At 39.9% G+C, this 25,230-nt stretch overlaps 1 protein-coding gene across 2 annotated transcripts in view; it reads right to left on the bottom strand.

The window, feature by feature from the left end:
- Positions 1 to 24,729, bottom strand: part of ETV1 (ETS variant transcription factor 1) — an 85,482-nt gene extending 60,753 nt beyond the window's left edge. The window contains exons 1-5 of one of the 2 annotated variants that reach the window (XM_044429530.1): positions 24,567 to 24,729; positions 23,949 to 24,094; positions 23,063 to 23,150; positions 21,107 to 21,154; positions 10,726 to 10,779 (exon numbers count right to left, since the gene is read on the bottom strand). In XM_044429530.1, the coding sequence (XP_044285465.1) occupies positions 10,726 to 10,779; positions 21,107 to 21,154; positions 23,063 to 23,150; positions 23,949 to 23,993 (235 nt within the window). In that variant the 5' untranslated portion in view covers positions 23,994 to 24,094; positions 24,567 to 24,729. The remainder of the gene's footprint in view (positions 1 to 10,725; positions 10,780 to 21,106; positions 21,155 to 23,062; positions 23,151 to 23,948; positions 24,095 to 24,566) is intronic. The other variant, XM_044429531.1, reaches the window with a different exon arrangement.
- Positions 24,730 to 25,230: the final 501 nt, after the last annotated feature.

Raw genomic sequence — 25,230 nt, 5'->3', positions numbered from 1 at the left:
AGGGTCTTTGCCTGTGTTCAACAGGTGCCACAAGCCACTGTGGGAACCAAACAAAACATCTCGCTCTGCTGCCTTCCAACTCAGCCCAAACAGTATCATGTTACACTGTGACAGGCAGACCTAGCTTTTCTTTGCTGGATGAATGTTATTAGATTTGTAAAAGTTCATTCTTACAACTAAAAGATTGTGAATTTGAATGCCTGACAATATTTGACAGGTTAACTGCTCACCCTTCTTCTGTTCAGATGAATCCTAAATCCTGTAAGCATGTGCAAGTATATTGCAGAGAAAAAGAAAGACATAACTATTTTTAAAAACTTTTTCCAGTTCTTTCTGGCAAAGATCCACTTGTAAAATGTAAAACAGTACTGGAGCCTTCACCGTTAGGCATACTTGCAATCAAACTGTAGGCTATTTTATTTAAAAGCATCCATGATTTCCGAAGTCAAACCCCAATTAATTACACTGCTCTTCCAAATGTAAGTACTAACCATGTCTAATCTAATGAACAGCATATGCTTAGTTCATGTTATGACAGGGCCATTACTTATGTCGATAAACTGCGTACACTTCCCACAGCTGTAATAAGGGACAGGAAAATAGTCCAATTAAAGGATACTGAAGCCTTTGAAGGGGGGAGGGGGAGGAAAAAGCAATCTGCTGTTCACATAAGGGCATATAATAAAGCTATTAAAAGGTTGACTTCCAAAGCCAAGATTGCATGATCTATCTCTTTTTCAAGGTATCCAATTCAATCTATGTGAGAACTACTGTCAATCCCTCTTTATCACTTCTCACAGCCTGGCCGTGGTTGACTACGGTGCAGGTATTAAGTTTGTGAAGCAGCAAGACAGATTAGAACACTGATTTTTTTGATAAAAAGACACCTGCATCTATATAGAGAGAGAACACGCAAGTGGGAGACAGAAATAGGTCTGTACATTTTAAACACAAGAGTGGATACTAATGTTCCATATACAGCATACTGGGGTTTTCTTTTTCTTTTTCTAAGAACAATGAGTTGCCTGGCTTTAAAAAGGTTACATCAAATTCTGAATCAAAAGCAGTTGAAAAATAGACTGATGTTGGTTTTATGTTTTTTATTCTGCTTAAGCATATTGTTTACAGTTAAGGGGTTTTTTTACAACCGTATCTTATATGAATGGCTTTATTTACACTTTTGAACACTTCCCTGAAGAAATTACACACACATCCATCCTGCTATTTTAAATTAGAAATGTGAATACTTACTGTATTTCGTATTGTATGGCATTCTTTATTATTTTTGGTGCCAAGCTAAAACCTTTTTATTTTCCCAATGTTTTAAAGTTTGACTGTATTAATATGGGCTTTAATGTTGATTGTTTAAGATTTTGACTAGGATGCTGTGTTTTATTCTGTCTTATTGTTAAAACATCCCAAGACCACAATAAGTAACAATCTAAAAAAGTTATAAGTAAGTAAATAAATAAATTCATTTAGATATGTGCATATTTGAATACATATGAAATATATGTATATTTTGAAAAACTTTATGTTTTTGAACTTTTTAGTTCCTTAACTGCTTACAATTCCCCAACAACACTGGTCATTGGCAAATTAAAATCAAAATAAATAAGCAAAATAAATTAAGCCAAGTTCCTCTTAGTCTCCAACACAGCTCATGCAGGTTTTTATACATAGCATTGTTCAGTTCCATCATTTTCTGCCTCAGTGCAGAAATAAGCATTGCACTGCATTTCTACACTGAGACGGACTCTTCTATTGTGCATAAAAACAGAGGAATCACCATGCTAGATCTGACCAAAGACCTATATAGTCGAGCATTCCATTCATACAGGGGCCAACCAGGTGCTTAGGAAATACCTAAAAGCAGGACCTATATTCAACAGCACCTTCCCTCTCTTGTTTTCCCAGCATGGCAGAGGGAGCAGGGACCAATCTTTGCAAAAAAGACTCTGGCTCAAAGTTGTGAAAATTTCTGAAACTACTACAAATGCCTGCAAAACATTTGTTTCGCTTCCTATTTACTGGAGATTGAACTGAAATGGTCTTTTGATCCACAAGCAAGAATCCCTCAAAACTGTCTTCAGTTCTCTGAAAAAGCTGTTTCTCTAGCTAGCATTAGTCCAGACAAAGCATTGGGAAGGCCATAGATCAATGTATATAAGATCATGCAGAAATTGAGGGAGCACTTGCATTGCGCATCCTAGCTGAGGTCCCTTACTACAACTGCAAATCATTCAAAATAACCTTTTACTTATAGAATAGGCATAAATATGAACTGAACACTCAAAAAGATTATATAAATGAACCTCACGCATTTTAAGAAATTAGATTGACGTATGCATGATCACAAGGAGTATCATTTCTCAACCTAAATGGGTATTCTAGTGAAAGAAATCCCACCTGAAAGAGTGAACAGGGAAATAACTGTGAAGCCAAGATATGTGGTTACAAGCACACATGGCATGCTTTGGGGGATTCCAACTGGCCACGACTGACTAAAACACAGCTACTGATCAAAATGTTTGCCAGTCTAACTCAGATTTGTAATCATTAGCTGCTCACATGGGTAACTGTTTGCACAAAAGGAAACCTGTGGGTGCTTGCAAGGCTTTCTTCAAAAACAACATCACGAATGCTTTGAACCAGAAGGTTTCATACACATCAACATATTACCTATGGTAGAATTTACATGACATACGCGCAGTGAGGCACAAACCAAATGAGCAACCAGGGAAAATGGATGCACAATGCATGGTAGGAATAGCACAGGCAAGGGCAAGCACACATCAGCAATGCTCTCAAGAACACATCAGAAGTAGGAACATGTTGCTTCATTAGGCCTTTTAAAACACCTAAGCCACATCCAATTTCTTTAAAGAAATCCTAGGAAGCATTTTTCAGAAACAAGAGGCACAGAGTCCAAAGTTTCTAGTGCTTTGTTGTCAAGTAAATTGCATATTTATAGCTCTAGGAAATACATTCTTTTAAATAAATCACTATTTGAAAGGTGAGAAAAGGAAACATTAGATTTTCAAAGCATGCAAAAAGAGAAGGCTGATGGTCAGAAGATTAGCAGATCGCCCTCTTCATGCAAGCCAAGACTTACATCTGTAATAAAATAGCACAGTGCCCGACAAAATAAAATTTGGTTTGGCTGATGAGGAAAGCCCAGCAGTGGTAATCTGCTTTCTTAGGCTCAAGAAGAAGCCACCGGGTTAAAGAAAGACATATCAATTCATTTCATGTGCACACCTTAATTCCAAGCAGCAGTCAAGCCAAAGGATATGGATGTATACCTGCCATCTACCCTGCGATGGTGAGATGGCAATTTCAGTGGGGAGAGAGTGTTCACCTCAAAGCAGCAAGATCACATTTTAAAAAAATAAAGTTTCCAAAACATCAATACCATCTATATACATTGGCAGAGAGCAGCCATTTGTTTTAGAGCAGTATTGTTCCAGTTGTTCATCGGATCGATATGGAGGCTAAATATATCAAGGTCTTTGTACCCTTCAGAGTTAGGAGTTCCATATTTTTGAAAAAAAAAAATCTACCATCTGCAGAAAAAAAAACCCACACAAGACCTACTTATTAAAGCCAAACTAAAGCTTTCAAGTTGCTACTACAACCACAGATTAAAGGCATTATTGACTAGGAAGAGCCTAGTGGCAAAGCCTCTCTCCTGCTATATTCATGAGGAAGAAGCTTCAGTAAATTTAAAACAGCTCCTCATGCTCTCTCCCCCCCAAAAAAAAATTCTCCAGAGGAAAGAAAAATACTCCTGCTAAATACAGACTAATGCTTGGGGCTAACCACAAAATGAAACCATAGAGGTCAGAAGAAAAGAAAAACAGCCTATCATTAAAATTATTTTACTCAGCTGAAGTGAGAGGCAAAGGAGTCAACGAAGCTTTGTCATGCCACTGAAAACTCAATCTAGAGGAAAGTTTCGGACAAGGTCCAAGTGGGTACCAGACAGTTCTGACTACTGTACACTCAGTTTTCAACTCAGGAGTTACCAGGCATGATAAAATGGTCTGTGCACTTAACGGCATGGGGCACTATACACACATTCACACCCCGTATGTATTCATTTTAAAGGACAGAAAAACGGGCAGACAGACAGATAGAAAAGGGGCTCTGGAGGACATCTGCCTGACACCCTGGATAGCCACTATCAGCCAAGCAAAAAAACAGAGGACCAGATGGATAAGCAAGCCTTCTCTGGGTGTTCAAAATGGGTGTGTGCAAAGGGCAGTCGAGCCAAACCTGATTTCCCACCTCAGTATCCCTAAGCTGCATGTGCTTAGAAGCTTCCGCATGATCAGGGACACTGAATCATTGCTGTCCCCAGCCAAATGCAAGCATCTAAGCAGGTTCAGTTGAACATGTAACGAAGCCTCCTTTGGATCTCTGTGCTCAGTGGATGAAAGTCTGAAACTCCCCCAACAAGGATAGGAACCTGGGGCAGAGAGGGGGTAGGAAAATACTGTGAACGATCCCACTGACCCTCTTCAAGCATTCACTTTGAATGTCTGAAGGGAGTGATCACCTGAGCTGTGTGTGTTCCTAAAATATCCTTAATGGCTGATTAAGCGGTTTACCCAAGATCAGTCAAAGGCAGGCTGAAACAAGACAGGAAGGACTTCCCTCCAGCTCCTTCTTCAGCTTAGCAGAAAAGGGCCTGCTACAGAACTTAGATCTCCCACAAAGCAGTACCGGAAGGGGCACATACAGCAAAGTGGCTCTGGCCCTCTGCTGATGTCTGCAGCAATTCACCACAGTATAATAGCAGTCAAAGACGGTTCCAGCTAAGAGTCACAACTTAGGAGATTCCCACATGTGACTTCAAGGTTAGGTGCAGAGGGTAAGGACATGTACACTGGACTTGTTACGTGACTGGAATAGCTTGCCTGCTTGCAGAATTAAAGTCCACATGGCACCTGTTGCAATAGCCAAATAATGTCTACTAAATACATTTCTGATTACTACCTGTGGGATCAGCACTTTTCTAATGATGTGATCATCATTATATATTGGGAAGCTTTTGATCTTAAGTTGATAAGAGTGAAATTTTATTCACTTTTAAAGTGACCTGCAGAAGGGAAGGGAAGGGAAAGGGGAGAGAGAGAGAGAGAGAGAGAGAGAGGAGGAGGAGGAGGGGGAGGGGGAGGAGGAGGAGGAGGAGGAGGAAGAAATACCTTACTTTCTTTATTTGATCAATTTCCTTTGCAGTTTTTTAAACTTCTCCTCTTTGAATGAGTATCTCAAGTACCACCAAACTTGAGGCAAGTTTACACATTTATCACTCAGTCACAATAACAACAGAAAAAGATCTGCATGTGTGAGACAGTAATCACATATCAAAGGCCTCAATGCTTTCATAATAATGTTACCTCAAATCTCAGTAGTGTACAGTAGAGGTCATTTATACATTAGAAGTTATATGAGAGGAGTACATGTATGAATGGACCAGTCCTCAGACTGAATTCTGGGTCCCCCACAACAAGATGGAACATGACTACACACACGGCTACTTGCCTGGTAATTATATGAGATTCAATGTCTTACGCTAAGGTGCACATTTAGAAAAGGAAATGTACTGTAGCTTAGTGTCCAAGTTTACACAGACAGTGACGAGGCAATACTGTAAAGATCTGTCACCAACATCTTTCACAACTCATGGATGTAACATACACAGCTAAATCCAGGTTGGAAACTCTGCAACCTTTGTCGGATTAACACCCCAGGAAACTTGCCTGACCTTTTCCTTTAGAAAGGGAAAGCAAAGAAAACAAACAAATAAGTGCTTATTTGATAGCATTGTGTAAATTGTTACTAAGAACATTTGAGTTACAATATTAAATAAACACTAATGCTCACTTCAAAAGAGCAGGGGTGCATGCCAGCTGAGTGGCAAAAACTATGTCCATGCAGCCCTTTCTAAACAGTCAAAAGCCCACCAAATCTGTCATTTGTCTGGGAAGTGGGGGTCTAAAGTCAAATCTATAAGCCCCATGAAACACAGGATCAATGGAACTGTAACCTTTTGGAAAGGTCTCCACAGATGCAGCCCCAGCAAGTGCACGTAACCCTAACCCATTCACGCATGTGGCTCCCCATCCAGTGGCGCACACACAAAAGCTTATCTATCCACAAAGGGTGCCTCTAACTATGCCAGGAGATTAATGTTCAAGGGAAACATTTACTCAAGAACCCTTGACAATCTTTGACAGGATTTTTCATTCACAGCACTTTCATTCTTAGCCCATCTCTAGGAATCATTGACTGATTTTGTAACAATAACTGGGGAAACAGATAATGCTGCCAGATGATGCTTTTATTGCGCAACTGCCCTGCCTTGTATTCGTCAGTGTAGAACTTTCCAGGAATCCGGACAATGTCCTCTTCCATTTGGAACATTCCCACCTTTTGTGACTACTACATCCATCTTTTTCCTTACTGCAGGTAATCCAATAATGAAGACCAGGTTGAACAGCTCATTTTGATTGAAAGCACTAGAAATTCCCCAGTGACAAGTACCTACTATATTGGCAGAATTTTGCACTCCTAGAGAAAGAACTGGGATATAGCCAAAGTTGCATGAGTATTCAGTAGAGACATTGAATGTAGTGCCTTCACTGCTCCTGAATCTTGAACATCCCTACATAGGGCCATAGTGTCAAAATAGAAGGGAGTGAATAGTTTTGCCTAAACTCTCTTTCAAGCTAATAAAAATATGTTTCATTTTATGCATAAATATTGGGACCATGACCCAATGGTAGAGTACATGTACCCAGTGTTCACGCTTTTGGTTTTTCCATTGGCATCAGATTGGCCACTGTAAGGATGGAATGCTCCAGTATGGTTCCTCTTATGCTCTTCTGTCACACTGTTTTACAAAAGGCCTGGAGTCAATTATTTACCCTTCTCACATGAATAGGTAAAACCTGTTTTACTTTGTTAACATAATTTTCAGTGCACCTTAATGTTAAAATTAACAGGTACTTTATTTTAAAGGTTACAGTTATTTCAATCAATAACTTATTTAAGCAAGTGAAAAATTAGTCATACCAGTCTGATGAAATAGGGAAAGGTTGCCAAGAAAGTCAATTTTGAGAACGAAATCAGATTAACTGACTGAAATTGTCATGTCTGCAGCAAGGAAAATTCCCTGAAGTATGTCTGAGGAAACTTTCAATGTATAATCAGTGAAGGATATTAACAGAAAGAACCTGAGAAGAAAGAAGGAGTTAGACTTATGTCATACCTAAAGTAAACTGACAGAAATCGATGGGATAGAAAAGTCATGACTAAAGTTCCATTGATTTCAGTGGACTGAAACCTATATATAACCCCATATGTTCAGCAGAATTATGGACCACTGAGTTTTGTAGCTTGTTTTGGAGAAAACAGGGGCCATTTTCAAAGAACAATTGCAGCCTTTGATGTACAAGGCTAATTTTTTATGTGATAAAATTATCTTGTGAGGCTCACACATGGGTCCTTGGTAAAATACCACATTACCATATACTGAATGGCCTATTTGTAGTTATTTTCAGTATGTTGTAATTTCTGAATTTACTGGAAGAGGCTATTTTCACAGAATCCTTTATCACTCCAAGTGTGGTGAGGGAAGTGCGGAGAGTCACCAGTGACTTCTCTTCTACCATAAAAGTCAGTCATGAAAGCTAGGCTTACTCCTGAAATAAAATTTGTGACAAGTCTGGCCAATGGCCTCGGGAGATTAGGGAGGCAAGAAACAGACATGCTAACAGACGTTCTCAACAATGCTTGGGCAGGCATGAAGCATCATGGCATACTCTGTCAGCTGAATTGTATGTATGAGATGACCATGCATCTCTTTTTAGCCACACAATTGGCACTGCATTTTCACATTCACTGTTGCCTATAGTACAGCCTTTCCCAGCATGGCCAAAACAAATACTGGAAGTTGTAGACCAAAAATCTGGAGGACTCCAGGTTGGGGTAGGTGAGAGCGAGCAAGCAAATGGATCAACACATATAGCTTATCTGACACTTTACAGGAGAGAGAACCATCTAGGAACCAACCTTCTGACTTCACCAAGTTGAAAGCTATGCAAACCTCTGTGCTGCAAAAGTCAATGGCCAGCGACTTATTTTGGAAACAATCATTTTATCTGGTCAAAGATCAAACTCCTAACTTTAAATAAAATAGCTGCCTGAACACAGTCAAAGAAAGCACATGGCAGATGCACCATCAGTACAAGTTCTACCATCAGGGCTCACTCGTGCTTGTCCTAGCAACCACACAGACCTTCTGAAGGAATATAGTTAGCACTTCGGGTGCTTAATATAATTCCTTCAAATATTCTGTGATTCTGTTAACGCTTGGGTGAAGGACTCACTATAATATATGCAGCACAGCTGGATCAGGGCCTAAATAGTGAGTCTGAATCCTGTCAAAACCCAGAATGTTCAGGCAGGAAACAGGCAGACAGAGAGATCCAAGAAGAACCTGTGTGTGGCTTGCACAGAGATCAAAAAAAATTCAGGGATTCAAGCACAGCCAAGAACACCAAGCATAGTTTGCTAGCTTGACAGAAGCCCTTTGCTGCTTCCTTTTCTCGACTGAGAGAAAGTGTTGGGTGTGATGACTGAGACATTATCACAGGTGAGCACTGGACAGCAATCGGTCCTTATGAATCAGTTCAAACAACTGATTCAGTTCAGTTGATTCATACCATGATCGCAGTTATTACTCTGCACCTTACTATTTTAAGCTCGGTTGTTTCTCTTGTGCAGCAGTGCACTATTGGCAAACAACAGGGAAGGTCAGTAAAGCTGCATCCTGCGTGCAGCAACCATTTGGACCAGTTTTGGCCATCTGTGATGATTGTTGAACCTTTGCATAACTCGCCCTGTTGGGTCTGCATGACACATCAACTCCCGAACCAGGCTTGCATATTCCCTGGGGTGCCCACACTTCCTGCAGCTTAGGGAGGGTTAGATAATTCATGATGACCCATGACGTGTTGTCTGAAATTCATCACCGAGCTAGATCAAATGAATGGGTGTTATTAATGAATTGGAACGTCATTAAATCACCCAAAGATGCTCAAGTAAAGATCCTGTTTTAGAACTGAATTGCATATTAATCTTGCCAAGTGATTAGAATACCTGTTTAAAAGTAATTACATTCTGCAGGTCAATTGCATTTAGGATTTTTGTAGTTGAGGTTACTGTGGATGAAGAAATCTCACAAAAGGCCCAGTTTTACCTTTACAGTTCCTAAAATGCTGTCCTTGGGACCACAAAGTCCCCCAATCTTTCCCCTGTAGCCCATGTGTTCTGTTTCTGCACTGCACAGAGGCTTTTCAAGGGAACTGATAAAACCGCATTCATGATCGTGACAGCTGATACCCGGATATGGGAGAAAAAGCCAACTCCTAAATGCTGGAGCAACAAGATGCAACGATATTTTATGCTGGCCCTAGAGCAGTGTTTCTCAGGACAGCATTTCCCAACCTGAGGGTTGGGGACACAGATGAGCCCCAGGTGACTCTCAGGTGAGCTTCAGCATCCTAACCCACCCAGTGCCTTCTAATTTGCATGTCCTGCCATGTGGTAGGCTTTTGGTTGGACTGATGTCAGCACCAAGCACAGGCAAGGCCGTGGCACGTTTATGATTCTACAATTCTATGTAATGTTAGAGGAGAAAGGAAGGAAGGAAGGAAAGGTTCATGTAGGAGAGAGTGGCTGGCTTGCTGAGACATAAGGAAGAAACAGAAAGAAAAAGAGGGGGGGAAAGGGACATAGAAGCAAGGAAGGAGAAAAGCAAAAGCTGCATCTTTGCTTAACATGTACACATACCCCAGATTAAAGGTGGCCAGGATATTAAGCTTGGTAGGAAACTTAATCCTATGGATCTTTCTCCTTGCTTCCCTGAGGGGAAAGAGCCATAGTGGCTGTTGAAGCAAAAGATAAAATGTTGCATTGTTATTGCTGTTTTTATTATTCATGATGATAATGGAAGTAGAATTGAGGGATAACTGTGGGTAATTCTTACAGGAGAAAGAAGCAAATGGTTGAAGAGTAAGTAGGATGCAAAAAAATCCAGTTTGGAGATAAAAACAGAGTACAGGCTAAGCATGAAAGGAAAAGGTATGACAGGTGATGACATCCCTTGGGAAGCACATGGTGGGTAATGGACAATTTTTTTTTTTTCAATGTAGAGTCTCACTTTTGCCAAAACTGCAAAGAATGTGTCACAGTATATCCACACCCAATGCCAACATCGTCTGCTTTTGCCTACTTTGTGACTGGCAGCCCACAGTTAAGTTTCAGCCCTCAAGCAGACCCTGTGAGTAAGATGTTTCAGAATCCCTGAGCTCGAAAGTAAGGACAAGCTCTCAAATTATGTTGCTGCTGTTATTATTTAGAAGACGAATGTATTGTTTTGTCCACTCCCTTAAAAAAAATTCACCATCAAATCCTACACAAACAAAGCAAAGATGAAATTACCAGCTTTAATCAAGCTACTTTTTTGCTGCAATTCAGTGATTACTTACTTCATGTTATTTCATGGCAATCACAACTACCGTGTGACCAGCGACTGAGCAAAGGTAGACACTGAAAACACCTTGCTTGAAAAGAAAAGAAAAGAAAAGAAAAGAAAAGAAAAGAAAAGAAAAGAAAAGACTAACAAAAAATGATGAACCATACTATACTTACAACTCTCCGCCTGGTAATCTGGTACAAATTGCTCGTCATTGTCAGGTACCTGAGCTGAAGAGAGGGAAGGAAAAAACAGAAAAAAGGAGTTAACACAGATAAACCACTGAAACATAAAACTGATCCCAACTCTTAGGACTTGCTGAAGCCAAATCATGAAAAGGACTAGCACAAAATAAGAATTCAAATTAGGCACAAGAACCAACCAGATATGAAGATGTATTTGAAAATTCTGCACACAATTAGGAACAATTGCTACCACAGTCTCCCATAATATTGGGAAAATATCAGTACAGTATGTATTTAAAGAAATAAGATGATGAGCTAACTCAATTCCACTCACGTTAAAACTAGAGAGAAGCAGAAGTTGTCCGTATTGGATTTGTGCTTATATCTACCAACACTTTAGAGGTAAATCTGCAACTGTGTAACAACAAATTAAGCCAATACCACTGGGAAAAGCAACCAAGGGCTAGTATACAGAAGTACATGAAACAGGTCCAGGTCTGGAACAATTTGTAGCATTTTATGGAAAAGTGCAAAGCTAAGGTGACTGGGCTGGACAAGTAAGATACTAATACAAGATACTAAACAAAGATGCATTTCCTTGTCAATTCTACGATCCAGCTAAACTTATGTTAATTATGCATTGTACAATATTTGTTGTAAAATGTTGTTTCACCAAGAACTGGCCAAGGCACCAAGAGCAACAGGCTGCACATTTAAAAGTAGCTCCAAGGTTTTTTTTTTTTTTATGGATGCATGTATGTATTTATTTATTTTTCGCACAGATGGGAACTTGGCTACTTGTCTCTAAAATGGAAAGGTCTTTTAAACATTGACAATTTAGATTAGAGATTAAGGACGTTTCTACAACGATGCATAAGCAGTGCTAGGATTAACAAGGATTCACTATGCATCCGCCAATGTGGCTAAAAAGTCATCTGAAAAGGAAGCTAATAAGTGCAGAATCTTGCTTCTCCAAACTCTGAAGGAGCGGCATGAAGTTAAGGACTTCACTTTATGCTTGCTTACTCAGATGTAAGACCTGCTGCGTACAATGATAGCTATTTTCTAATAAATGCATTTAGATTTACAGCTGTGCAGGCCAATCACATATGTTTATTTATAAATATGTAGTTTTTATTTCAGTATTTCATCTAGAATATTCTCTCAAAGATTTTACTGGTCAATTGAACATGCATGTTAGTATGGGTTTTCTCTCATGATCAAGGCACTGCTGGGGTAACTTAATAAAATACTTGCAGGTAATTTAGCTCAGTTATGGGCACAGAGACTCTCCTTAGTTAATATTAACCTAAAATCAATATTAGCTATATTTAAAAGAGATACCATCATAGACCCTAATTCTCCCCACTAGCATGCAAAGCAGTAAGAGCTGACACTAGTTTCCCTCTGTGTTTGTGTTTGTGTGTTTTATACATGCACACACAGACAGAGTGCATTAGGAGGAATATAAACACACTAGCACACTATTACAGTACTAATGAATCAACACAGCATTAGGGTACTTGTAAACAGGCTTTCCATCTTAGCATCATTAAGGACTTTGCTGATGCAAAACACACGTGTATGCACAGCTCTTAAGTTTAATGCATAATCAGGTACATGACTCAAGAAGGAGAACAGAGTGTTACGGAGTCCATGCAGCCAAGTGAAAAAAAAAAAGTTATTTAATGAAGCTACAGTTCGAACACTCACGAAGAGGACTCACGTTAGCCCAGTTTCATTTGCACAATCAGGCCCTATTCTATGAATATAAGCTCCGTCTGATTCCCTCACTCCCAAGAACTGAGTAAGGGGTGACTGTCTGAGAACGTACCACGTTGAAAGCTCCAGTGGCTCATGGGATAAGTTTCAGCATTGCCTGGATCTGGCCCTGAGTTTCCAGATTATATCATCACCACCACTTGCTCATGCTATGATTAATGAACGTATTAATTAGACTCCAATCATATTTGAGGCAAAAGCAGCCTCAAGTATCCAAGAGGACAAGTCCATGAGAGAGACAGTCGGTATGTGTGTAGCTACAGTATAGCTACATGACCATTTGCTATTTACATGTGAAGAGAAAAGTTGTCAGAACACACACATTAGGATGCTTCTGCAATTACCATTAACTGTTTGGATTCCACATGGCTTCGTAGTGCTCAGTGAGGAGCATGACTGTGTTCATGCACCTGTACATTAAGCACTGGGTCTGCAGTTCAAACAGACCATAGATTCCACTGAGGAATTCATTTCCACTCCAATGTTGCACATTTTATATTTTAAACTGATTTTAATTGCAATAGTACCTAAGATTAATTAATTCTTTTTCCTCATCAAAATCAACCACAATACCCTTAGCATTGAAAGAATATATCCTGATTTCCCTTCAAAGAACTCAGAACAGTGTTTTAGCCTCACCACAACACTGTGAGATTGATTTTAGGTTGAGAGAAAGCGACAATCAAACTGAGGGGAAATTTGAACCTGGATTTTCCACATCAAATCCCAGCATTTAGTCCCTGCATTCTTCTGGTTCAAAACCTAAGAGAGAAAGCAAACTTAGCTGGAGTGTTCCAGAAGTTCTTTTATTCTTATCAGCAGATAAGATACAGATTTTTTTCCCCTATATTGTATACTTGGGTAAAGGAATGGAGGAGCACACTGAGGTATCAATGAAATAGGCTAAATCTTAGAACTGCACAAATCATTCTCAAAAACTTGTATCGGGTTAAGCAAGTTTACTGATCACTATCGTGACTTGTAGAATGTGGTCTAGCATGACACCCGCAACTTTAGTCTCATCACATTGAAATTAAGGAATATACTTAAGATGACACAGGGACTCAACAGCTAGTAAAAAATATTAATACAGCAGCTTTCTGAAACTAAAAAACCCAGTTGTGTAAACCAGTAGACTCACTTCTGAAACACACCCTTCTGTAATTGCAAATGTCTGTAGCAATGACTGGCAACCACAGCCTGCTCCATAACTTACATCTGCTCATCATCATCATCCTCAACATCGAAGTTGAACATTGCAGTACAATACACCAGTAGAAGATATTTTAGTCGCATTACAAAATGTTAGCACAAAGCTTCTTCTTTTCCTTCCAAAGACAGAAAATATACAGCATAAATCCTCTATTAGCACTCATTTTTATCACTAGATTTAACATCTGCATGAATTCACCGACTTCAATGTCATGAAGCCAGATTTGCAATGAAGGGGCAGGCACTGCTGCTTTTCACAGATTTTTTTTTTTAATATGAGGAGGAAAATGAGTATACACCAATGTATAAATATAGTACGAGACTGACAGATGCTCTTTTTTAAAAAGAGAACATAGAGTTTATTACATAGAGCAATTTACAAACTCTGCGGAAAAACAGTTTGAAGTCTTGCAGTACTTTCCCTTTTAGAGTAAATTAAAATGCAATTGAGAACCTGTTCTGTCATTGTATACTTCCAGGATACAGCCTCTTCCCCTGGACATGTATTCAATACCACAATAAAGAATATAGTAAATACTCATACCTGTCCTTAAGCATTACAAATAAGGGAGCTATTGATGAAATATAAAACAGACATCAAAATTAGTAGCGCATGCTCATCTTTAAAGCTCACTGGCAAACAAAATTCTGACACTTAGGTACAACCATTCCCCCCTGCACCCCATACAATTCCTTAAAACTATTTTTAAAAAAAACTTGTTAGCTGCATTAATGTAAACTTGACAGGGAAGCTTTCCACCCACTGCCCCAAAACATCTGTATCCAACCTTTGAAGGACTTACAAGTCAGACCAGCAACCAGGCAGTTAACCAGAACTAAAACTTGGATGCCTGAAACAAAAAATATGACTTTGGAGTGCTTGTAACTGTAGGCACATTTATATACCATTCATTTCCTCTTTTTCTTGTCATTGTCAATGCTGCAATTCTGCAAAGCTGTCATAAAATCTACAGCAGTTTTGAATATGGTGACAGTAGGGATAGGAAAAGGGGCCATGTCAACAGAAATGTTCACTAAACACAGATGATTATGTGTGCCTATGATGCGGCGAGGGAGACCCTTAAATATCTGAAATAGTCACCTTAAAAACTGAGACTCTGGAATGGCTTTATTGTACCAGTTTTTACTATGTATTTTCTTCTGAGAGCTTTGGCTATAGGAAGACTCACAAGCTGAACAAACGAATGAATAAATAATAAAATATTTCTCCACATTATTTAATGACACTGGGGGCAGGAGGGATAAAGCAGGCAGTTTAAGGAGCATAAACATATGGTAACATTGGCAATATTGGGGACACCTCTATCAATCAGGCTTCTTCTGCATTCATAGACAAGTTGCCCCAAAGTCTCCAACCCTTCCCTGAGAAACACCAGGCTTTTGCCAAGCCAGACTATGCCCAAATGTTTCTCCTTTACCCACCCCATCCCATCCTCATCTATTTTCTCACCATCTCCACCATAGATAGAAGTAAAAGGCTAGGAAGGGTTAAGTATTATCCTTACAAGAAGATCCCAGCTTGGATTTTACACTTCCTGAAATCACTTGCTTAGTCTTTAAAAGATGAGCTCATTCCATCCCAATCCTATGTGTGTTTACGCAGAAGCAAGATGCATGTGACTCTCATGCAGCTGAGGGGTGTTCAGAGGATCATGCCATTTGAGCTTTTGGTATTTTAAGTTAATGCTTCAGATCCATCTTAAATACTGAAAGGAAGAGAAGTGAACATGTTGCTTGAGAGGGAAGAAATACACTAGCATTTAATGTATCAAGCAAGCCAGTAGTAGGCTGGAAAATAAGAGCTATAAACTGCGGATCAATTTACTTTCTTCTCTGGCAAACATGCAAAAACCAAGTATGTGCGCTTTGGGTGGGGAGTGTGGGGAGAAAGAAGACGGAAAACTAGGCACCAACCCATACAAAAGGAGTTGATATTTAATTAAAACCAGCTCTATCCACTGTAACAATGACCTGCAGCCAAACAAGGCAGAAGATGTATGAGTCATTCTTTCTGCCAGTGAATGAGGCAGCTGATCTCCTAAGCAATTCTTCAAGACACACAGTCGAACTGGAGCTCTGCCTCCATTCACAAAAAGAAAATCTAGGAAGAAACATGTGGGCCTCAGCCACAATCTCTTCTTGTCACACCCGGACAGAAAAAAGGAGAACAGAGTAAACTTGAACTTTTTACATAAACACATCAATTTAACTGCTTTGTCTCAGATACAGTACAGGCCCTACTAGAGGCAAAAACTCAGTGAGTGGGAAGTCAAGTAAATCTAAGAGGCTGGTACAGGTTGCTCCTAGAAGGAGACAACGTTCCAGAATTAACACTGGGTCCAGGAGCAGGGGTCAGGGAGAAAGGGGATGCAACTGTGGCTTAGAGGGGAAACGGCTGTCTTTATTCATTCACTTGTTTAAACAACTTTTCTACGCCGTGTGGTAACATTTCCGGTAGCATTTCTTCAGTTTTTGACAGCTCTTTAAGACCAGATAGCAATGCATTCAATTTATAAGTAGTTAGGCAGTTCCTTAAAGAAGAGGAGAGGAGGAAAAAACAACAGGAGAATGAAATGGATATATAAACAAAAGCTGGGAACAAGTATTACTTTGATTATTCTGAAAACAGGGATTTATTAGTAGCTAAAAGGAAATAAATCAGCCATGCATGGCTTTCATCTATGTCTTCAATGAATATTCTAAAATGCAGGAAGGATAGATGAGCACTTCAAGAAGAAAGGAAGACCTTGAATCTCTGGAATACAACATTATTGCATGTTTTATCCAAACAACATTCAAGAACCCACACTTTGATATGCAAACTGAGCAGTTAGGTATCAAGTTCAAGATAGTTTTGACAGTTCAGATTTTAAAGTTTTGGGTTTTCTAACTTTCCCAGAATGTAGTCGCTGAAGACATATGAAATGAATTATCAGTCATCCTTCAGCAATGCTACAAAATTACTCTAACAATTCCCAGTGAACAAAATGGCTACTAAGATACAAGATTTTTATGGTTCTCTTTCTGTGAACCATTAAAAAAAAAGCCAAACTTTCCCCCATAGATGTCCTTTTGCATACCCATTTTATACAGCCAGCATCTTCCCCACTCCTTCAACATCAGGAAGTAGCATTGAAATGTGTTAGGTCTGACAATTAGCCGTTCTTTCCAATAGGTCTGGGGTGTTTTGTTTTGTTTTTTACTGCATTGGGTTAGTTCCAATAGCTCATTAATTCATGGCATTGAAAAATTAATCATGTTATTTCCTGCATGGAATTATGTGTTTTAGAAAGACACAGCTTATTGAAACACTACCAGTATGAAATCGGGCCAGATCCTTAGATATTAAAAGTTACTGCAACTCTCAAAACTCCAGCGCAGGGGGAGGCAGGGAAGAGATGATCTGATTTACAGCACCAGAGTATCTGGTCCTTCGCATTTTGCTTTCTGACAGTAATGAGAATTGGCAGGGGCATGCATTATGATGATACTGGCAACAACTACTTTCATTCAAAAGCGAAACAAGAGCCAAAGCTACCAGAACACCTATAATATACAAACTTAGCAAAGAGGCCGATGGGAACTCTTTCCGAAAGTTCATTCACCAAAGCTGGCCATTATTCAGTGGCACCAATATATTTTAAAGAAATCAATTCCTTATTATCTGAATATCCTGTGTCATCTTGTACACGGAAGGCGAAAGGAATGAAACAATTCCTTCACCTGTCCTTTTGATTAATAACAGATTAGTCTACATTAAAATTCCAGATGACATTTTGTCAAATCAATACTGATGTTAACAGAAACAGGGACTTATCATCTTTCCTATAATATTTGCATTGCACTTACTTTATTCATCTTTTTAACATTTTCAATCAGATTTTCAATCCACATTTCCCATTCAACTTATTTTTCTTTCAACCACTCAGTATTTCCACCATAACACAGCAGGGTTTCAACACCAGTTATTTTCTTCTCCCCCTCTTTTTCCAGAACAAACAACAGGAGCTTCCCATAATGAAAAATGCAATACAGTCATATTTGAGCTGATTATTTCGAGTCATTGGTTAACTTCTATTTGTCAAGAGCAATTTAATGTAATATCTACAGATTCAATAGAGAAGTTTTATAGAATGCTGGGTCAAAATGGGGCCAGCATAGCATATCACAAGCACACACACTCAACTCCTGAAATGTATTACTTGAATGTACTTTCCACTGATTCCAAGGGAACTTTTGCATCTCTGCACAATGGCACCTAAATAGTATTTGAATGTTGGGATAATTTCCCACTCTAGTAAAGCATTAACACATTAACACCCCCTAAAACACACCCACACACACACACACGGGGGGGGGGGGGATCTAGATAATATATAGATAGGATTGTGTCTTTTATTTCAAACCTCAAACAATTACTAAAAGGAACTGCAGTTTCCCATGGGGGAGCACAATAATTCTTTTAATTCTGTTCCCCATATATCAAACAAGAGAGAAAGTTTCATCAAGCATTCTTGCACCACAGGATTCAACATCTTTTTAAATGTGACATTCTGGGTTTGGCACAGTGTACACACCACACAACATCAACCAAACAAATCAAAACGGCCTGTTCCTATTCACCACTTTGAATTCTTTTCCACCTCCAATACATATGTAAATCCCATTGTTTTCAGTGGCACTTCTGTGCATGCACTGAAAAGAGAATAGGCTGTTTATGATTACTCATTTTAAGCAACATTCTCTGCAGAAGAATAGGGATACTGATAAATATGCAGCTGAAGCATCTCAACTATTAAGGACAATTCTTTCTTGTCCCCACCCCCTCCATCCTCCATATCCACAAAGTTAACTGTGTTGCAAAGCAATAGCATTTTTTTCTGACCTGCTTACTTCCCAGTGAGAATTCTGGCCTCATATTGCTCTATGCTGATCTTATGTGCGTGGGGGCGGGGGGGGGGATCAATATGTCATGGTCACATTCCTAGCTGCAGATCATCATGAAAATAAATATGTAAACAAACAATAAGACTGCCAATCTGGCAGTGTTGTAACTTTATATCAAGAAGACATAAACAGACAATATCAAGCAATGATTCAAAAGTCGCATCACATGAAAGTACAGTTAGCACTGAATGAAATCATCCCCAACAGATATTTTCCTCTTTTGCCATGCAGAAAGTGATTATGAATTTATGATTGCGAACTTGAATTTATGAAGGGGATGATTCAAAAGCATTCCCTTCTAGCAATTCACAGTCTCTCAATCTTTCTAATGTTTACAGAAAATTCTAGAATAACTAAAAGTTTGTTTAACCGAGTTATAGAAAACAACAGTTGGAACAGCACACAATACCCAAAGATTTCTGTTTAGTATTTTATTTTGAATGACACTTCAGTTTTGGGGTTTACTTTTCACATTTTACTTAAGTTCATAACAGCACAGGTATACCCCTCTATAGCTAACTCAAAAGAAACTCTGCTGTTTTTAATAAGGGTTACTCCCAAATAAATATATATAGGATTGCAGCACAAATTCTTAATTACCAAAGTTTATATACGTGTGTACACACACACACACGACTAGTAACTGATATGCATTATATTTCCAAATCCATTTTTCACACGTGAAAGTATTCAATAGGTAAAGAATACTTTTTTAACAGGATCATATGAAAATACTCAAATGATTAAGAGTTCAACAATATTGGATGCAATTATACTTTCCTCAGATAAAGATTTCTAGCAACCAGATACTGTCAAGTTACCCCAAATAAAACACACACACACAACCGTACATGTTTCATTTCAAAAAAATCTTTTATCACTTTGAGTTAGAATGCAGTTCTCACCCCAACTTTTAGAGTTTGGCAATCTTCTTAAGATGAATAAGAAGTTGAGCATATGTTCAGGTCTTTACTAAAGTTACCTTAACATGATGACTCACTGTCAAATTTTAAAGGGGATTTCACTGCAGCCGGTCCAGTGACTACTCTTCCAATTTAAAGCTTACCATCTCTTCTATAGCTCAGTTTCTCCCTCCTAATGTTCAATAAAAGCACATCTATAACCAAGAGAGTAGAAGGACAGAAAAGTGTATACTATATCCTAACAACTTGGCAAGCTAGTGAGAGAGGTATCAAAAAGCCAGTCAGTTTATACCATTACAGCATTTCCTCCTTTCTATGTTAGGAAATCACATTAAGCTCTCGCTTCAGCCTCTCCTAAAGAAACAGAATGTCCATTCAACAAACAGAATGCACATTCATAAACATTTAAAACATTAAAAACTTGAATGCTCAAAGTCCATAAACAAGTCAAAATAAATACACAACATCAGTTATATCTGAAAGAGGTTTGATTCATTGATTTATGTTGCCACTATAAAGTAAAACAATTATATTCAAAAGGACACAGAAGATCTACATTGAATAATAAACATGCTGGGAATAAACCATCTTGAAAATAGCTACACTGGTCACAGAAAAGAGCGACTGATGTGTTAAGTTAGAAATATACCTCAGCTAGGAGCAACTTCCCTTGCCTTGACAAAGTTCGCAGTCAAATTGCACATCTCTTCAATATTAAACTACTTCCTTAAAAGCAGTAAGCAATGCTACAGTAACAGCATCCAATTTCAAATAATCACAAGAAAAAGAAACAAGGGGGTGGGGAGTGGGGGGATCCAGTCTCTCTTTTTAAAAGCCTTGCAAAATATTTTTTTTAAAAAAAAGAAACCTCATTGCTCCTTCATTAGATACACACCTAAGGTTCTATGTTGCGAGCAAGGTGGGAAGAAGACACTTGCACTTAAATCTTGAAGCATCCCGTCCTGATGAACCCAGAGTAACTATATTCTGCCATCAGAAAAGTACTTCCACCAGAACACCAAACAATTGTACGCAGTGCTCTAAAGGAAAGAGCAAGCCCAGTTCTGGCTGTATGCAGTCTCTTGAGGTACAATAATATAAACCTGATCAATTGCAATTAAAATCTGAACAGAGGCTTGGAACTTGAAGTCTTGGTGCATTAGTTCTTGCCAAAAGCAGATGTGATTGTGAGCTGGAAGCAATTTCTCCTGGTAATTTGTGATGACATTGGGTAGAGCAGCCCCAGAGTCCCTAAAGACAAACTCATCAGAGGCTCTAATGTATGCATGACACATGAGGTGGCTCTTTTAGAGCTCAATTAATTGGGCTGAACATTAAGACAGCAAGTTCAGGACATTTTTCTCCCTCCCCTCCCCACCTCCCCCTTTTCCTCCAGAGTCTCCCCACCACCACCACACACACAGACACACACACCCACACACACCTTTTTCTCTTGTTCTTTTTGCAAAAAGACCTTCTCCCCTTACCTTCTGCAAGCCATGTCTCCTGTAACTGGCTCAGATCTTGAAACAGTTCTAAGAAAAGAGGAAAAGGTGGATAAAAGAACAGCACCTGTCTCATTTTAAAACAATGCTTAAGTAAACTCTGTTCTGGGAAGGGAGAGTCACTTTAAAGCCAATACTTGTCAATTCTATTTTTGTCTAATATTACATAGAGGCAAACTGAAACTACCCCAGTCAGAGTGAATTATGATTATCTAGACAAAAGCACACCACAACTACTTTTCTTTTGCTATCAATCCCAGGAAGAAAGATGAGTACCCTTAACTTTCACACCGGGAGACAGAATGTCTGCTTAAGCAGCAACCCTGTGCACACTTTCCTGGGAGTAAGCCAATCAGTGATTTATTCTGAAAGCATTGGCACTGTTGGTGACTCAGAGACAACTCTGCAGCAGTGTGCCTACTCAGAAGTAAGTCCCAGTAGTTCCCTGGGGTTTACTTCTGAGTAAGTACACTGATTTACAGTCTGCTTTCTTTGAAATTCACACACTCTGTTCCTCTTTCAAGGAACTGAGGACTTGTTCCAAAAGCCCTATACAAACAACACTACTATCTTGCTCATGTCTTACATACAGAACATCACAAAAACAGCAAAATAAAATATATTCACAGTTTTAGGCAATGCTGTCCCATGTCATAAAAGGCTAGAGTTGATGCATGTATTACACTTGGAGAACCCTAGTCAGTGTTGATGTTAGTTTAGTTAATATGCATGCAAGCTTAAACCTGAGCAAATTTATACACAATATATGATTTTTTTTCAAGACATAAGTCTTTCTAGTTTAAATCAGTTGTTTGCAGGACTTAAAACATTGGTGATGCTGTATTTAAACAAGATCAAGATATCCATCTTGACCAAGAGTGCTTTTGTAAAGTATTCAACAATTACCCGCATGCAGAGAAATCACATGCAATTGCCTATAGGCTGGTGGTGGGTGTTAAAAAGTTTCTCAAGTGAAACAAGTTTAATTTTCTTCTCTGTGTATGTGTGCATGTATGTTGTTGCAGGTGTCCTGAGCAAATGAGCACTTTTGAATGCAGTTCTAAGTACTACAAAGTTCAGAGAGGGGTTTAGTCCCTAGCTTGCAATCAGAGAAGAGTTGCGCAGGTGTCTACACACCCACCTTCCCCAAAAGCTAACAATCCAGCCAAGCACTCCTGCCACTGAAAAACAGCCGTGTACCACAAGAGGGTTTGTGTACAATCTCCCCCTCGCAAGCCACAAGAAACAAGCAGAAGGGGCCAGGGTGAAGCACCGCCTTCATGGGACTTGATGGTAAATGTCGTCTTTGGTGGGTTAAGCTGTCAAAGTGCCCCCTGAGCTTGTCTTAGTATTGTCGATGCCTTCGCAATTATAATCTAGAAAACGGAGAGACACAGGACAGCATACAAGGTCTGATGATGGCAACAGGGCACTTTGTTCCATATTGTGTGGTCAGTAGCCTAACTGGCAAGTAGTCAATGGAAAGAAGTCAACGTTGCTCCAAAAATCCTATGGTGTCCGCCATGCAGGAAATTCTGCTGGGCAGGCATTGACAGGCCCTGTAAGCAAAGGACATGGACAAAGGACTTTTGGGGTCCATCAAGTCATCCCTTGCCAAATTATCACCTTAGGTGTATGGCATTAGTTACGTCCTTTCAGTGTGACTGTACCTAACATACAAGAAGGTGAATCATGGAAGGTACAGCTGCATAGCACTGAATTGCTTTTGTCAGCTTGTGTCACATCACTTAATGTGATTTTCTTGTCTCATTTCTATAAAAAGATGTAGACAAGAATCTGGAAAAAAAGAGGGGCAGGGGGAGGAATACATATACACCAAAATCTAAGAAGCACAGCACGGGGCATCTTGGGATTATGAGTGGGAATCGATACAATTTATTCTCTCTCTCAAAACACCCTTTCAAAACATATCCTCACCTTCTGAGTCATGAGCCAGATCTCTGTTAATGAATTTTCTTTTCCTGACATTTGTTGGTCGCTCATTACAGTTTCTCCTACAGGGATTCTACAAATAGAAAATATTGGTTACTTTAAAAGATTGGGGTGGGGGGAGGCAGTCCAACAACCCAAGCTAGCAATCTTTTTAAAAAAATATGAGCAGAAAGAAGAATGAAAGCTTTCCTATTGGCCTAACTGCTAATTTCAGCAAGGATTTTTAGCAGCAGCAGCAGCATAATTATTCTTCAAGGGAATATTTATGTCTAAGGCCACCTACCCCGAGACATATCTGTACAGACACACCTATACTTTCCAAAGCAATGTAGTATTAAACATAGGATATATTTTTAGCAATCTGCAGTGTTAACACCGACACAAGAGTATTTTTTTAAAAAGGCAAGTCCTTCATTTAAGCTTCACGGGAGAACAAGGAGATGACAACAGTACGACTTTATTTTCAAGTCTTTTAAAAAGGTTATTTCAAAGGGGGAAGGCTATTTCTTTTTAAAAAGGTAGGTTCCTCTCCACTTTCCGGGATGGCAGGCATGCATCGCGAAACTTGGCCAGTGGCAGAAGCTGCTGCTCTCCTCTTCCACTAATCCTGAAAAAAGTGTGCTTTTGTTTTTATCCAGCCAGAAATTGTCTTTGGAAGAAAGAAATGAAAATTTATTGAAAGAGAAGTCCGTCTCACGCACACGGTAGAGTAGCCGTATCCCCAAAGCACAACAAGTAACACCCACCCCCCCGCAACACACACACAAGCTTTGCAGCCTCAGCCCTCCCCCCGCCATCGCTTTACTTCGCCCTTGCCCCCCACCCAGGAGAGATCAGAGTTTAAATAACAACTTCGGAACTGATCACTCACATTGGTGACCATGTAAGGCACTTGCTGGTCATAAAATCCATCCATTCTCTAGACTTTAGCGGAGGCGGTTTATTGTTATGATTATTATTATTACTTTCTGGACATTGGACTTAAGAAATTTCCTCCAGATGCAGTCTCCAAGCAGCCTAAAAACGGGAACACAAGATGGCTTTTAGTTAAAAAAAAAAAAAAAGCATGAATGAACCGCTTAAATTTGCATAGCTAATGAACCTCCAAGAGTCCCATTCATAAAAACACACACTCACTCACACACACCCCTCCTTCTCCGCTGCCTTCCTCAGGGTTAAAAGCAAGAGCCGGAAAAGACAACTAGAGGAGGGAAAGGACTTTTTCTCGCTTATCTTTTTAATTGCAAGAAATCAGATCGAGAGGCAAAGCTCTTTATTGACGTGCCCGCTCCGTCCCCGGAGCGATCTGGGCAACTAGCCCCACTCCTCCGTACTCGTAATGGCGCAGCACACGACTCGCGTTACACCGAACGGGAGGGGATTCAGAGAGACAGAGAGAGCGCGCTCAGGCTAAGCTACCTTCCTCTTGCAAACCACAACCACGTAATCAGCCGGAGCCATGGACAACAAAGTTGCTGCGAAGACCCACCTGAAGGTACCGCAGAGACGATCGGCTGCACGCGCGCGCGCACGCACACCACCCCCCAAAAGGAGAGGAAAAAAAAGCCCTCCGAATTTAAGAAAAACATTAATTATTTCTCAGCACTTCCTCCTTGGAAGCGAAAAGCGCCACTGACAGGGCTCTATTCGGTGGTTTTTCCTCTATTTCTCCTCCAGGGGCCTCCAAGCCAAACTGATGGATCTTCGCATCCCATTGGCTCTCCGCGTCTTTCACAGGATCAGATTTCTGCCTGTCAATCAGGCTGCCTCTCGCCCCCTAAGGGAAAAAGGGAAAAGCCGGATCCTCCCGGATTCCGTGGGGGATTCGACAGGTCGACGGTGTGGCTCCCGTATTTCACCGTGTGGAAAACAAAAACGGGCTGCACAGAAAGCCCCGCTTGCACTGCAGGTTCAGGATCCGCGAGGACCAAAGTGCGACGGTGCCTCCGCTCACATGCACGCGCTGCTGTCCCGTCGAGTCATTTTGCCGACCGCTGCCATTAAACGCTACTCTTTCGGCAATTTCGAGGGTTTTCCCCCTTGTGCCAGCAAAGCATGAACTAAGCATAACTAATGCACGATGTGCTTTTGTTTGCAGCGTGCTCCAATCGCAGCCCCAGCTCCAGAACGTTGCCAAATTCAGATATTTTAGC

This window comes from Varanus komodoensis, unplaced genomic scaffold (assembly GCF_004798865.1).
Source record: "Varanus komodoensis strain SLA01 unplaced genomic scaffold, ASM479886v1 scaffold2, whole genome shotgun sequence".
Classification (NCBI taxonomy): Eukaryota; Metazoa; Chordata; class Lepidosauria; order Squamata; family Varanidae; genus Varanus; species Varanus komodoensis.
The sequence above is the reverse complement of the archived record's forward strand: the minus strand, read 5'-3'. Positions and strand labels throughout refer to the sequence as shown.